This window comes from Equus przewalskii, chromosome 18 (genome assembly GCF_037783145.1).
Source record: "Equus przewalskii isolate Varuska chromosome 18, EquPr2, whole genome shotgun sequence".
NCBI lineage: Eukaryota > Metazoa > Chordata > Mammalia > Perissodactyla > Equidae > Equus > Equus przewalskii.
In genome coordinates this window covers 55516238-55531873 of record NC_091848.1, presented here as the reverse complement: position 1 = coordinate 55531873, position 15636 = coordinate 55516238, and the positions used below count along the sequence as shown (strand labels likewise).

The following is a 15636-nucleotide window of genomic DNA, read 5'->3' as shown; positions in this document are numbered from 1 at the left end:
ATATAGTTCTGAAGTAAAACAACATTCCTAAGAAACAAAGTTAGAAAAGCTACCTGGTCAAAAAGTACCATTATTTGTAAGGATGTAAAAATGTTTTTTATTTTTTAATGAAATATGTACTTTTTAAACATTCCCTGGTAGAGAGGGATTTTTGCTGAGTATATCGGAACACCTTAAAAAATTTTGTTCTGTGGCCACTCATTACTTGGTGGGGGAAGATTCCTACCATAGGGTGTGTGGACTATAGGAGCTTCTAAAATAAAACCCTCGGATTTCCACTTCTCCTGGAGTCAACTTTTGGTCAAAACAGTCTGTGCACGTTTGGCGGACTCCTGCCATGCTTTAGAAGGCCGGCAGGGGGAGCATGCCTCAGGGTACTTACTGTACCGTTCTCAAGAAGGCTGCCGACTTTTTTGCACAGCTCAGGACAAAAGGACGTTAGCTGTAGTTTGAATCCTGGCTTCAGACCTCAGACACGCTATTTATTGATGACTGGGAGCAGATTATTTCATTTCCGTGCACTTTTTGCCTCTGTGTGAAGACTGCTCAGTTACAGCCTTTTAGAGTTGTGTTGTCAGTCCACTTAGTGGCCTAGCAAAGAGGAGGAGTGTAGCTTGTAATTTACTGAAATTCCGTGTGGAAAAAAGTGGGAGAAAGGTTAGAGAATTGTTAGTGTAAAATTTAAAAATATTGCTAACAGTAAATCCCACCGTTAAAACCAAAAAAGCACCTGTGAATCCAGAAGGATAAAGCAATGTCTGTCCTGACCTTTAATTTGGATTTGCTGCCTTATGATTCCTGCATAACTAGATTGAGGTTAAACATTTTTACAGGAAAATTGCAGAGGTGAACTTTTCATTTTTACCTTAAAGTGCTAAACTTGTGCAAGCAGTTTATCTGTGCTCTCTTAGAACGCCTGTTCTCTCTCAAGTGTCACTGATTTAAGCTGTGAAATCCGGATATCCTCTAATGTAGCTCCTGTCCTTCCTTCCTTCCCATGAGAATGTCTCTTCTGAGAAACGGAGGTGCTGCATGTTTTGTTTACTAGCTTCTAAGACAGTGCCTGGCACATAATAGAAGCTTAAGAGTTAGTTAAGAACAAATCTCTTTTGAATTGATTTTTGATGAAACAAAAAATCATGACTGCAAGTTCCTACATCAAGAGTTTGGAAACTTAGCATTTTTTGTCTGTTTGTTTTTGGTCTAAGTGTAAGAGGCCTAATTATTGTGACCCAGTGTCTGGAACAGTTACTCTAAGTTTTCTGTATCTTCTCCTGGACTCCACTCTGCCCTGCTTTCTCATGCAGCCCTCCATCAGATATTTTCCAAGCACGGACTCTAGTCAAGGGCCTGTGCTAAGTCCTGAAGACAAAAGGTGAGTGGGACACAGTCCATGTCGTTGAAGAGCGTGCATTTTAGTAAGGGAGCCATACTCATGATGAACAAAGTACCACGTGAGTGTGTGTCTGGGGACACATGTCCCCAGGGGGACTTATCTGCCTTCTTGGCAGGGCATCAGGAATCTGCTGTGACTCAATGCTGCATAGATTTGCAGCTTGAAAACAAATAGTGACAAAATAGACACTTTCATCAGTGTGAGCCATTCTGAGTCCAAGGGGAGTAAGTAATTCAAACCAGTATTTGTCATTCTGGAGTTTGCACTCTTAGGGCTAAGCAGTGAAAACATAGGAACCTATGTAATTCTTATTCAGTTTATATATCTATATAACCTGCTTATTACAAGAGACCTAGTTTATTAAGTATTAACTGTGTTGATGAACATTATAAGAATATTTCATCTTAATCAGGCTCTGTGAAGTCATATCCATTTTTTTATTTGTGAATAAAGATGCATATTGGAAAATAAATGTTCCTGAATCTAAGCTTGTGCTCTTTTTCTTCCTCCTAAAGTGGTGTCAATATCAAAGTGCCGATCAACTCCAGTGGACCTGACTGGGTGACCGTGATTCCCAGGAGGACGAAAGGTAAACAGGAATGAGCTCCAGGATTGACAGTGGTTCTTGCTAAGTGGGTTGAGGCCCTGTAGTTTCACTGATGTTACAAAAACTTCTTTTTCCCTTTAATTTGCCATGGTGACTTCTGGGCACAATTGAAAATACTGAAAGAGCTGTTTGATTAACATAAATCAGATCTTATTGCATAATCTTGGGTTTTGCTGTTTATGCTCATGTAAAAGTTGTCTTCTTCCTCCCTCCCTCAGGAGCCTTCAGAGCTGTGCTGTCCAATATGGTATCTACCCACATGTGGCTATTATAAATTTAAATTAATGAGATTAAATAAAATAAAAAATTCAATTCTTCAGTCTCATATGCTCAAGAGCCACATGTGGCTAGTGGCTACCACATTGGACAGCATTTTATAAAGAATGTATCCATCATTGCAGAAAGTTCTGTTGGCTATCACTGCTCTAGAGATATTCAAGAAATGTGTGCAAAATTGTCATGGAAACTTTTTGTTTTTTTGGCTGAAGAAGATTCGCCCTGAACTAACATGTCTTGCCAGTCTTCCTCTTTCTGCTTGATGAAGATTGTCACTCAGCTAACATCTGTACCAGTCTTCCTCCATTTTGCATGTGGGATGCCACCACAGCATGGCTAATGAGCAGTGTGTAGGTCCAGGCCCGGGATCCAAACTGGTGAGCCCCGGGCCACTGAAGCAGAGCATGTGAAGTTAACCACTACGCCACTGGGCTGGCCCCCATGGAAATTTTTAAAATCAAAAGCACTGGATTAGTGAAAGGCTGTTGTTCTCAAAGTGTGGTCTCTGGACTAGCAGCATCAGCTTTACCAGGGAACTTGCTAGAATTGTAAATTCAGACTATGGAATCAGAAACTCTGTGGGGTGGGCCCAGCAATCTGTATTTTAACAAACTTCCCAGGTGATTCTGATCCATTGGTAGAGGATATTTTTAAAAGTAAAAGAATGAAATTCAGAAGAGTAAATGTATGTGTTATGTTTTTGCAAAGTAGATATAATTAATAACTTTTAGAAAGAAAGGATAAACATTATTAAGGAGGCTTATGAGGATGGCAGGCAATCACTTTTCAGCCTTTTGGTAAGATCAAGTGCAGCTGGCAGGTAGGTCCTTTTATGTATATAATTCAAAGCACATATATAGTATCCCGCCACAGCAGATATTGCAAACACTAGTGCCACAGGGACTAGGTATTTAACACATGTGAATCCAGCAGGGTGGGTCTCAGCGTATGCCTACCTTATGTGAGTGGTGGGGAAGGAACCGAAGAGCAAGGACCATCTAAAGGGGCAGCCTCTCCTCAGTTCCTGCTGCATTGTTGCCATGTGGAAATGGAGACCCAATTGGCGACATCTGTAGATTTTTTTCCCCGTGAAAATGCAGAAATCTTAGTTTCTAAATGTGATGTCTGCAGATTTCAAAACATTGGCATTTAATTCAAAACTTTTAAAATATTGTGTGGGCTAATTAGAATTCGTCTGTGGCCCAGATGTAGGCAGGAATTACCAGTCTGTGTCACTGGTCTCCGCTATCACGTGCCACAAGAAATCCTGGTCTTTTCCTGATGAAGAGCTCTATTTGATTTACTTGAACCCAGTGAGTCACTAATTTTAGAGGATACATATGTGAAACATCATTAACGGAAATTATGTATCTTTTCTCTGCCTGGCCCTCAACCCTGTGCCGAGTTGTTGGTAGACGTGGCACCCCCAGTACTACTGCCCTCCGCACACTCCCTCGTGTCCGATGCCTCAGGAGACCTGGCCCACGGCCGCGTCTGTCCTTCTCTCCCACAGCCCTGCTTGTCTGGCTTGCCTGCCGTGTGATGTCCCTGGGTGTCCAGGGCATGGTCAGAGGGAGGAGCTTAGTAAAGTTTACTTGCACCTGACAGCTCTTGGGGTTCAGTTGCAAGTGGTTGCGGGTTTGTGATGTACTATTCTATTTAGGGAGAAGGCAGATTCAGTAACTAGTGAGGCTTCTGATGGAGTTTTAGAGGAAGAAAGCAACCACGAATCTGTAGGAGTGGAATAGCCAGGCTTTGAGAAAATCATCTTGGATCAGGTGCACAACTGGAAAGAAAAGAGGACAATTGCTCTATATGATATCAAAGTAGTCAGTTTGGCAGAGCTTCACTGAAGTTCACCATAGTGACCAGCAGGGGGCACTCAAAGATCCTAAATGAAGGGCTCGAATCCTCCCTCCCTCCCTCCATTTGTTCCTTCTTTCCTTCCTTCCATCCTCTTTTTAAATTTTCTGTTTTCAGATAATTTTAGACTTAGAGTTGCAGAAATAGTACAGAGTTCCCATATAGCCTTCACCCAGCTGCCCCTTATGCCAACATCTTAAGTAACCACAGAAGACTTGTCAAAACTAAGAATTTAACATCAGTGCAATATTATTAACTAAACTATAGTGTTTATTTGGATTTCTTAGTTTTTCTGCTAATGTACTTTTTTCTGTTCCAGAAGCCAGTGTTGGATCCTGCGTTGCGTTCAGTCGCCCTGTTTCCTTGGTCTTCTCTGGGGCAGTTCCTCAGTCTTTCGTTATCTTCCATGACCTCAATACTCTTGAAGAGCGTTGGTCAGATATTTTTTAGAATGCCTCTAAATTGGGGGTTTTCTTATGATTAGATTGAAATCATGCGTTTTTGGAAAGAATAGCGCAGAAATGATGTTGTGTCCTTTTAAGGGGTACATGAGTTGGTATGTCTTGAGAACAATGTTAACCGTGATCACTTGATTGAAGTGGTGTCTGCCAGCGCTCTCCACTGTTAACTTTTTTTATGTTTGCATTTACTCAGTATTGTGGGGAGAGACTTTGAGACTGGCAGGCTGTATAATGGCCCCCAAAGATATCCATATCCTAATCCCTTAAAGGCGTGAATGTTACCTCACATGGCAACAGAAACCGCATGTGTGATTAAGGGGAGGGTCTTGAGATGGGGAGAGATTATCTAAATGGGCCCTAAATGCAAACACACGTGCCCTTCTAAGAGGGAGGCAGAGGGAGATTTCTGACAGAAGACAGGAGGCAGTGTGCAGATGGAAGCAGAGAGGGGTTTGAAGATGCCGTGCTGCTGCCTTTAGGAATGGAGAAAGGGGCCGTGAGCCCAAGAATACAGCTCCAGAGAAGGCAAGGGAACAAACTCTTCCCCAGACCCCCCAGAGAGCACGGCTCTGCCGACACCTTGGTTTTGGCCCAGTGATACTGATTTTGCACTTGTGGCGTCCGGAACTGCAAGAGGATAAATCTGTGTTGTTTTAAGTCACTGAATTTGTGGTAATTTGTTACAGTAGCCACAGGAAACTAAAACAGACTGTAAACATTCTGTTTCTGCTTAAACTTTCATGCACTAATTTTAGCATTCATAGTAGATCTTGCCTGCAGCAGTGATTTCTGTGGTGTTCTAGTGACTTGTTATTATCTCATTCTTGAGACATTTATTAGTTGGAATTTTTCTGTGAGGAGTTGTCCCTTCTTTCCCATTTGTTTAATTACCTCACTATTAATTCATGATTATTTATTCCATTCTGTTGTTCAGCTTGTTCCAGTTTTGGCAATTGGGAACTTTTTCAGTTTGGCTTCTGTGTCCTTTTGACATGCGACGTGCTCTCATCCTTTGTTGTTGTTTTTTTTTTTTAAGTACTTCCTTACTTTCTGGCATCACAAGATATTTCAGGCCTATCGTGTACCTTCTTTGCCCTGCCTTGGAAGGGTTCGTAGTCTTTCCACTTTTATTGTTTCACTTGTGAATCCTGTATTTTGAAGGCTTTTTTTCCGCTATGAAATTTTGTTATTTATGTATTAATTGATTTTCCTGCAAGGTAAAATTATTCTAAGATACATATTTAGAGTCTGGGGGATTGCTTGAGATTGCCAGTGCTACCCCCATGCATGGGTGTAATTCCAGTCAGAAGCAAAGAAACAGCTTTTAATTAGGCGAGACCACCTTATCAACGGCAGTGTCTGGTTTCTGACATTTTCCCGGTGTCAGAATTACTGCTGAATTTTCATAAGCACCCATCTTGTGGTCCCCAGACCATCATACCTTAATGGCTCAGGGACCTTGATGGCTTCTAACTCCAACAGTAACCAAACCAGAACTCATATTTTTTGGGGAGCTCACTGAGAGTTTAGGATAGGACTAGATCTAAGAGCAATAGAATAATATTAACATCTTTATAGTTCTTTACTGTTTTTCTTTATCTATTGAAATACATCTTATATACAAGAGTGCACACAGATCATAAGCAGAAAGTTCAATGGAGTTTTACGTTTGTTATGTATCTTTGTAACTTGTGGTACGCTGAATTCTAAGATGACTCCCAGTATCCATGACTTTGTACAATCCCTTCCCTTCAATTGTGTTATATGACACAGTTGACTTTGAAAAAAAAGAGGTTATCCTGGCTAAATCTGAGCTAGTCAGATAAGCCCTTAACAGGAACCAGGTTCTTCTGGAAGAAAGAGATTGAAAGTGTGAGGAGGATTCCATGTGAGGGAGATTCTCATTGCTGGCTTTAGAGATGAAGGCCACATGGTGAGGAATGGAGGTGGCTTCTAGGAGTTGAAGGGCGTTCCCTGGCTGACAGCCAGCAAGGAAATGAGAGACTCACCCTTACAACCACAAGGAATGGGATTTGGCCAACGATTGGAATGAGCTTCAAGGAGATTCTTCTCCAGAGCCTTCAGAAAGGGACACAGCCCTGCTGACATCCTGATTTCAACCTGTGAGACCTGAGCAGAGAACCTGCTATGCCGTGCCCCAGACTCCCGACCGACAGAACTGTGGATAAGAAATAAATGCCCCCTGTTTTTAAGCCATTTATTGTGGTGATTGGTTACACAGCAATAGTAAACAAATATTAACTACCACCCAGATCAAGATATAGAATGTTTAGAACATAAAGAATATTTCCAGCACTCCAGTGTAGCCCTTTACTATTAAAAATGTGCTTTCACTCTATTACAGCGTTGAATTTTCACAGCAACCCTTCTAAATAGCTAGTAATTTTATAGATAATGAAATCAAGGTCCAGGCCCAGTTAACTTTGAAAATCAAAGGGCTCATAGCCTACATATAAAATCCACTGACTGATGTCATTTGGGGAAGGAAGCCCACTCCCACAGCCATAACAATGAGAAATGTGATCTTTGTACTGAGTGCTGTCTCTACCACTACCTGTCTTTACAACTGTCTGAGAAACTTTGGCCCGTCACTCTGACTTGCTTTCTTCACCTTTAAAAGATACTTGGACTAGCTATTCTGAGTTCCCTTCTAACATTCTCTGAATCTACATGTATTCCTACCTATGCATTTTTAGCTTTCCTCTGTAAAATGCTTAGCTTTTAGGGGACTAAAATATAAAGAAAAAACCAAATTTGCAAGGTTTCGGTGGGGGGAGTTCAAGGGTAGACTCAAGCCACTGTAATACTGTGTAGCTGGGACCTGCTCCTGTGGCCAGCACTGGACAGGGTGTGCCACACAGCTGGACGTGCTCTCCTCCTTCCTTATCTCCCTCTCGCTAGCAGGCATTCCTCTGCTCCTGTCCCTTGGTCAGGGAATTGTTTGACTCCATTTCTTCTCTTTCTTGTCTGTCTGTCCCTTCAGGAACCACGCACTCTCCTTTGGCCTCCTTTTCTGTTCTTACATCTACTGATAGTTCCATGCTTCAAAATTAAGGGACCTGTGCACACACACCTCTCCCACCCCTAATTCACACTGTGTCCCCCTCGTCCAGCTCTTTCTAAAGAGTTTAGGGAAATTTATCTCTCTGCCTTTTTCTCATTTAGTCCCATTTGTGGCCCAAATGACCCTCATTATGGCTAATGAATGACATGGGATGATGCCCTTTGGAGGAAAATGTAAGCCGTGGGCTTTAAAGAGAAGCAGGGACCTTACTTGCAAGTAGTGAAAACTCTCCCATCTGAGTTCGCATCAATACCTTCATAGCTGCCTCTCCAGCCACCTGCCTGTACACTTCTTCCTTCACCATCAATATTCAGGATAACCAGAAAGTTGAGTAATAACACATTTCTGTTTTTTAATTATTTTTATTCCACATGTATAGTACATTAGGGGTTATATTATCGATTTCAGAGGCTTTCATATCTCAGTTATCTTATATGAAAATGCATCTGAGTTCCCAGAAAGGCTGACTTTTTGAACAGCTTCAGCCTGCTTAAAATCCCATTAGTCAGGAAGTGTGTTGGTCCCAGCCGACCCTAAGAGGGCAGTGTAGGCTCATGCATTTCACTGCAAAGGTCCCATCTGTTATCCAGTGCTGCCTGTTTAAAGATTAATGTCAGGTTCAGTCATTGATCTGCTTTGCTTGAGTTAACTCTGGCAGTAAATCTAATTAACATTTGAATGGAAATGGTAATTGTTTCCTGTTGATGTACACTTTTCTTTATAACATATATTTCACTCAGAATAGACAGTAAAACTGGAAACTTCAAAATCACTGTAAATTGCCGTCTTAGTAAATGTTTTCTCCGGGCCATAGGCCTCTGGCCGGGAGCCCTCGGCCTGTGCATCCTTGCCGTGCTGCTGTGGTGCGTGAGCTCCGTGCGTGGTGTAGTACCATGGTGAAGCCACACTCGGTAACGTGTTGAGAAATTTTTTTTTTTTAACTATTGGTTTTTATTTTTTTTCTGCTTTTTCTCCCCAAATCCCCCTAGTACATAGTTGTATATTTTAGTTGTGGGTCCTTCTAGTTGTGGCATATGGGATGCCGCCTCAGCATGGCCTGACGAGCGGTGCCATGTCCACCCCCAGGATCCAAACCAGTCAAACCCTGGGCTTCCGAAGTGGAATGCGTGAACTTAACCACTCGGCCACAGGGCTGGCCCCGAGAAATTGTTTTTGAATAAACCAAATCAATATTTACCTTACTGCCCATTTTTCCTTTGGTAATCACATTTGCCAAATAAAGCTTTTAAAAATGCTGTTTACTTTACAGTTTTGGCCCTGAACCTGCAAAGAATTAGATGCCTAAGAAAAAAGATTAAATCTGCACTATCTGTCAAATAGGGCATCTTCTTTGAAGGGAATAAAACCAGAATAATTTTGAGTAATATGGATAATATCAAGAAGTTAAATAAGCTGAAAATAGTCACAAATAGGGGACTCATTTAAATTTCTGAGTCGTATAACCTTTTGGATTTCGAATTGTATTTAATGGGTGAGACTGTAGAATTACTGGATAATGATCAAGGTTCGAACCTTGGGATGTGTAAGAAAGTGATATAAAATGATTAGTGGTTTTTTTGAAGACCGTACATTTGAGTAAGTGTTAGAAATGAGTAAGTGTACACCTTCAGGACAAAAGCCAAAAAGAAAATGGCTGGCATAGACAGACATGTTTTTGAGAGGCGATGTGGCACAGTGATTAAGAGCACGGGCTTCAGGGTTCTCCGGCTTGGGTCGGGTCCTGGCTTTGCCACTTGCTGTTTCTGGGGCCCAGGTCAGGTTGCTTCCCTGTTCTGAAAGGTAGGGATAATAATAGGACCTACCTTAAAGGGTTATCTTGAGCATCATCTGAGATAATAGGTTTAATTGTTCAGAACAGTGTCTGGTGCAAAGTGAACTTGCAGGAAATATTAGCTCTCCCTGTCTGTTTGTTTTGAAGCATGTGAGCTTGTTGGTTCCACAGTGGTATTTTCCAGGGGAGGTGTTAGGGCAGAAGGATGTTGACTCTCCCTCTGAAAGGTGTCCTGGCGCTGTGCGATGGTGTGTAGCTAGGCTACAGCCATGAGTACACGCTACTGATGCATTTTAATATTGTCCTTTGTGTGTAAAGACCTCCTGAGCCTTTTGTGTTGTGGGGACTAATCCTTGAGACTGTATGTTATTGGCTTGTCTCTGAATGAAGTGGTGGTCTTCTGAATTAACAGTTGATTGTAGGAACCCTGGGTTAAAACTCCTTGTGAGGGGCGGAGAAGCAGTGGACTAATATTACTACATGTGTAATGTGTAAAATTATACACACGTGCATGTGTAAAATATGAATTTAAGTTGTTGCTTGCCTCACAGGTGTTTGGATGAGAAACTCTTCTCCTGGGATAACGCTGGACAATGCTTATAGCAACACATTTCCTCAGTTTTTGCCTGCCTTTATTTTTGGCTTAGATAGAAATGTGAATAATCAGAGGGAATGCTCAAAGTCCCCTTTGCTCCTTCTGTCCACCAGTACCCTCATACCCAGGTCAGATCTTCCCATTTTTGTGCAAAAGAGAACCTTTTGTAGAGAGGGGAAAGTCTGGGATTTCTTTGAGATGTGACAGCAGGAAATGTGACCCATATGTCAGCAGGCTAACAAATGTAGGGGCATAATTGTGTTTCTTAGAACATTTTCCATGTATGGTTTATTAGAGGAGAATTTCAGAATATCTTATTTTTTCCTTTTTCTTTTCAGAAACTAACAACCTCGAACTATCTCAAGGCTCAGGAACTTTTCCTTCTGGGTATTATTACAAAGATCAGTGGATGCCCAGAAAGTTTAAGATGCGCCAGTTTAATGACCCTGACAACATTACAGAATGCTTACAGAGAAAAGTGGTGTATTTATTTGGTGACTCGACAATCAGGCAGTGGTTTGAATACCTTACTACGTTTGTTCCAGGTTGGTGCTTTGCTTTTTGTTTCATAACTCTTTCCCACATGTACAAAATCAGCTTTGAAACAAGCAGGCTCACTCCGGGGCCTGAAGAAAGGCGTCAGACCATCAAGCAGTTACTTCTCTGTAGGACTGAAGAGTGTCCTAACCCTGGAGATGTGTGACAGTTTCTCATCAGCAGTGGGGTTGTGATGTGCTGTTGGAAGCACTGGGTTCTCATTGAAGTTCATTGCACTGGTTAGCTGTGTGACCCTGGACGTTTACCTCTCAGGGCTTCATTTCTCCGTGTGAGAGATGAGGCAGCTGGACAATTATCACCTCACGGGTGCCTTTCACTTCTCATATTCTGGGCTGTAAAATAGAGGTGGACGTTTCCAGTTGCTTTTCTCCTAGTTTTCTTTGGTTCAACTCCAAGGTTATAATAGACTTAACTGGAAGGAAGCAGCCAAACTGACTGTGGTCATTGTTAGTGCATCCATGCAGCAGAGCCATCCTTGGATTTCATCCGTTGGGCAGTCCACTGGTGTGACCTGGGATGGAGCTGGCTCCTACTGGGAGAAGCTGGGTATGCTCCAGCATTCTTAGATTCTTGATATCACTGTTGGGCTCTGGGGCTGCCCTCCAGACTTGGAATAAAATCCCACTCATTGGAGGGCCATCCCTTATTCACAGTGGGCCTTTTCCTCTTCCTGGAAGAGGTGTGGATGGGGTGAGGATGGGTAGACTCCAGGCAACAGGACTAAGGACCCTGCTTACAATTTAAGGAGCTGACAAATAGTTCTGTGGAAACTGTTTTTGATGGCTGTATATGGGCGGGGCTATTCATAAAGCAAATTCCTATGGTTTGTTGTGAGTTGTTGTTTGTGATGTTTTTCTTTTTTCTCTCTTATTTATTACAGCAACTTAGTTTCAAATTTAATTTTTAGGAGGAAAGGAGGAAGTAGATATGACCCCCAAAATTAGAAAGTTAATTCCAGTTTTTGTTTTGCTTTTTTTTTACTTGAAAGAGACATAGCTCAGTTTTAGTTGATAGAGCATAAATTAAAAGTTAGGAGAAGGGAAATAATTTGTGTGGTGTGATGCAAAGCACAGTTTGACGCTGACCGGGAAGGCCCTCCAGGGGTCTATAACGGCCTGATTCTTAAGTTATGATGATGTGGCTTGACAGTAATGTTCACATTCAGTGTCTTGATCGTTTTCCACCTACCCTGTGCAGAAAGATTTTCACCTGATAAAGCCTTATGTTGGTGCTTGATCTTAATCAAAAGAAAGAAGGGTTGCTTGAGCTTCTATTCCATTTACGTGGGGCCAAATGCTAAGGAGTAATGAATTAGGTAGGAATGTCTAGATGAGGAGCCTGGGACTGCACAGAGGAAAAAGCGAAACCTTACTTTTAACATTTAAGCACAGTATAAGATAGTCATATTTTGAGGCTACTTCTTTAGAACTGACGGTAAACCCCTTGAGATTGAGGACCATGACTTATCCCTCTGAGCATTGCTGGCTTATAGCACGATAGTGGCTGGCACCGAATGGGGGCTTAGGAAATGTTAGTTGGATTGGGTTGCCAAAAGTTCCTTAGTCATTTCTCTGTAAGGCACTTATGAGAATATTTTGGGGTATGAGACAGACCCTGTTTCCTCATGGGGCATGTGTCAAGTGATGAATGTACAGACAGTCTTTTGGGAGTTACAAGGGAGAATAATCACTGATTCCTGGGGGATCTTCAGAAGATCTTGGAGAAGCTGGACTTTGAAACACATCCTAGATAAAGCGGAGGGAGCGAAGGATTCTCACTTGTTCTGCTGTCTGTGTTCTTAGGACAGAGATGGAAGTTCTCAGGCTGGAGCATGATTTCCCATCCAATTCAAAGTCAAAGAAACAGGGTTGCTCCTTTCTTTCACCTATTGCAAAAAGAGGTTTTGGTTACTATTATGTGCTCATAAAATTTAAGCTAAAGTTATAGCCCTTGTCCTGGAAGAAATAATATTTATCTGTTAGAACAATAATGTGTAAATGCCAAGTTGACTTCTAGATATTCAACAGTCAGTGCAAACAGGAAGATTTCTTGGCCTAGTAGAGGTAAACAGATGATTTGCTTCTGAGGTATTGACATTGGTATAGAATCTATCCCTGATGGTATTACTTGTAATGTCATGTTTATGGAGTGATTTAAATAATAAACGTTAGAATTAGGGCCAATGCAGGCCAGGGGGCCAGGAGGAAGGAATGTAGGTGTTCCCTGTGCATTTTGTATTGTACCTTTCTGTTGTACTTTTGTTTTAAAAACTGTTCTTTGAAGCCACTAAGAATAATCAAAATATATGTGCTTGGTTTGAACAATTTTATGAATTGAGTTTTCCTCGTTTCAGATTTGGTGGAGTTTAACTTGGGTAGTCCCAAGAACGTGGGGCCCTTCCTTGCAGTGGACCAGAAGCACAACATCCTGCTCAGATACCGCTGCCACGGTCCCCCCATCCGCTTCACTACCGTCTTTAGCAATGAGCTCCGTTATGTGGCAAATGAGCTGAATGGCATCGTGGGAGGGAAGAACACGGTGGTGGCCATAGCTGTATGGTCTCATTTCAGCACCTTCCCCTTGGAAGTGTATATCCGGCGGCTCAGGAACATCCGTCGAGCAGTGGTCCAGCTCCTGGATCGAAGCCCTAAGACTGTGGTAGTCATCCGGACAGCCAACGCCCAAGAGCTGGGGCCTGAGGTGAGCCTTTTCAACAGCGACTGGTACAACTTTCAGCTGGATACCATCCTTCGGAAGATGTTCTCAGGGGTTGGAGTATATCTTGTTGATGCCTGGGAGATGACCCTGGCCCATTATCTACCCCACAAGCTACATCCAGATGAAGTTATTGTGAAGAACCAACTGGACATGTTCTTGTCCTTTGTGTGCCCCTTGGAGACCTAGCCTGCCTGAGGAGACTGGTGGAATCACATTCAGTGACCTCTACCACCTGCATTACAGAAAGTTTATGAGTGGCCCCATGGAGAGATGGCTGCCATTGATATGTACAAAATTTCAAAAAGAGGTGGACTTTAATTACTTGTAAGGAGCTTAGAAAATGCAGATTACGTTTATATCTACCTATAGGATTTTTTCCAATCTTGGCTCAGCCTTAGGAGAACTACTATTAACAGCATCTGCACTGTAATGCCCTTGTACCAAAGATGCTAGGGAGTGTGTTGGAACTAGCTTCTCCTGGAGGGGAAATCACCGGGCTAAAACGTACGAGAAATGTTCTGACCCAACTGGAAGGGACATGTTTGACTGGCAGTGGAGAGTGGGTAGGTTATCTGGTAGAGGAAATTGTGCACATCTGCATGAGTAGCACAGTCGGTCCACCTTCTCGGGGTGAACTAACGAGGCTCATAGTCAGTGGCTCCTGTACCACACTGAAGACTCTGGGTCTCGGGAGTTTCTCTTGACCCGCTTTTTCTGAATTACTTGCAAAGGCCAGTGTCCTTGGTCAGAATTTTATAGTGAGAATATTTACACAGTTCTGTGTTTGTCTGGAAAAGAAGCAAAAGGGAAATGTGAAAGAAGTACGTGTAAAAACTGTGCATTGAATTGACATTTGCATCGGGTGATTATTATTTATTTGATTCAGCTAAACTTTACGTGATGAATCCTTATTCTAAAATAACCACTTTTGGAACTGGAAGGGGGGAATCAATAAAGGGAAATCTATTTTTGTGTTCTGAAGTTTGAGGGTTTTAAGAATTGACTTTTATGTAAAGAATGCTATTGTTTGTTATAAAGTTGTGGAAATTATTTCCATCAGTTTCAAGTGTTTCTTTTTCGGTTATTTTGAATTGCATACTAAAATTAGCCATTACAATTTAATTGGAAATTAAAGTTAGATATTGAAATCTAGGGCAGGTATTTCTTGATTTGGGCATAAGGCACACATTCTCTCATGCTTGGAAGTAAAAAGCTGCTATTCCTACTGGCTATCTTAAAATAACTGAATTATCAATTTTACTTGACTATCTTTATCTTATTAATTTTAAATGAGTTTAAGTTAATTGGGGCCATTTAGTAAGTACTCTTTTCTTTTTGAGCCACAGTTACAGTCTAGTCTTCTTATCCCAAAATGGACATGTGCAGAAACTGGGGAGGCTTTAGAGAGAAGATAGATGCTTAAAGATGAAAAAATGTACTCTTTAGAAGAATGAGTCGAAGAATTTGGGTGCTTCTGCTGGAATGGTGGGATTCTACACTTGAAGAGACACTAAGGGGAGAGAAAAGATAGAACTAAAGAAATAATACTGCTTCTCTATAGTTTCAGGGGCTTTCCCCATCACGTTTAATTCTGTCATGATCTAATAGCACAGGTAACATTAGCTCCATTTTATAGACAAGGAACTCGAGTTTGGATTTGAACTAAGGTGGGTGAGAGTCCATAGTCCTTTTCAGCTACAACTTGTTGACTTTTGTAAAGAGAGGTTTTCTTTTTCATGAAAGAACTTCTGAGCATTTTCTAAAGCATTGCCAGAGGAGGCTGAGTCATCATCTTCCCAGGGGAATTTCAATTTCCACTTCCTCTCCAGGGCTTTGGAGTAATTTTACTTGTTTGTGCAAATGATTTCTTGTAACCCTGTCCACTTTTTATTTTTTGATTTAGTGACATAAGGTCCTAAAGATTTGATGACATAGTTTCTTGAAGTATTCTCATTCACTTCTGTCCCTCTTCTTATTTGTCTTTCTACTGTCTGGTGTGGAGGTTTTAAAAAAATGCCTAAGTGTGGAGTTTGGAATATTACCTAAATCTATCTCAGATTTAGACAACTAGATACAATATTTTAATTTCTTCTGAAAAGTTTATTTTAGGCCAGTACCACATAGTTGTGAATATTAGCATGCCAGCCATATAACATAGTTTGTTTTAAGTATATATTTTCCATTGTAAATATATAGGGCATCATAATTTTTAAAAACTAAAATCTAGAGGAAGAAAATCTATGACTAGAATCCATAATTCTGTCATCTGAATGCAATGAGCATTG

At 41.5% G+C, this 15636-nt stretch overlaps 1 protein-coding gene across 9 annotated transcripts in view; it reads left to right on the top strand.

Annotated features, from left to right (window-relative positions):
* Positions 1-14401, top strand: part of NXPE3 (neurexophilin and PC-esterase domain family member 3) — a 46410-nt gene extending 32009 nt beyond the window's left edge. For 5 of the 9 annotated variants that reach the window (XM_070581980.1, XM_070581984.1, XM_070581981.1 and 2 more), the window contains 3 exons: positions 1912-1985; positions 10414-10620; positions 12987-14401. In XM_070581980.1, coding sequence (XP_070438081.1) covers positions 1912-1985; positions 10414-10620; positions 12987-13537 — 832 coding nt within the window. In that variant the 3' untranslated portion in view covers positions 13538-14401. The remainder of the gene's footprint in view (positions 1-1911; positions 1986-10413; positions 10621-12986) is intronic. The other 4 variants (XM_070581986.1, XM_070581989.1, XM_070581987.1 and 1 more) reach the window with 1 other exon arrangement.
* Positions 14402-15636: the final 1235 nt, after the last annotated feature.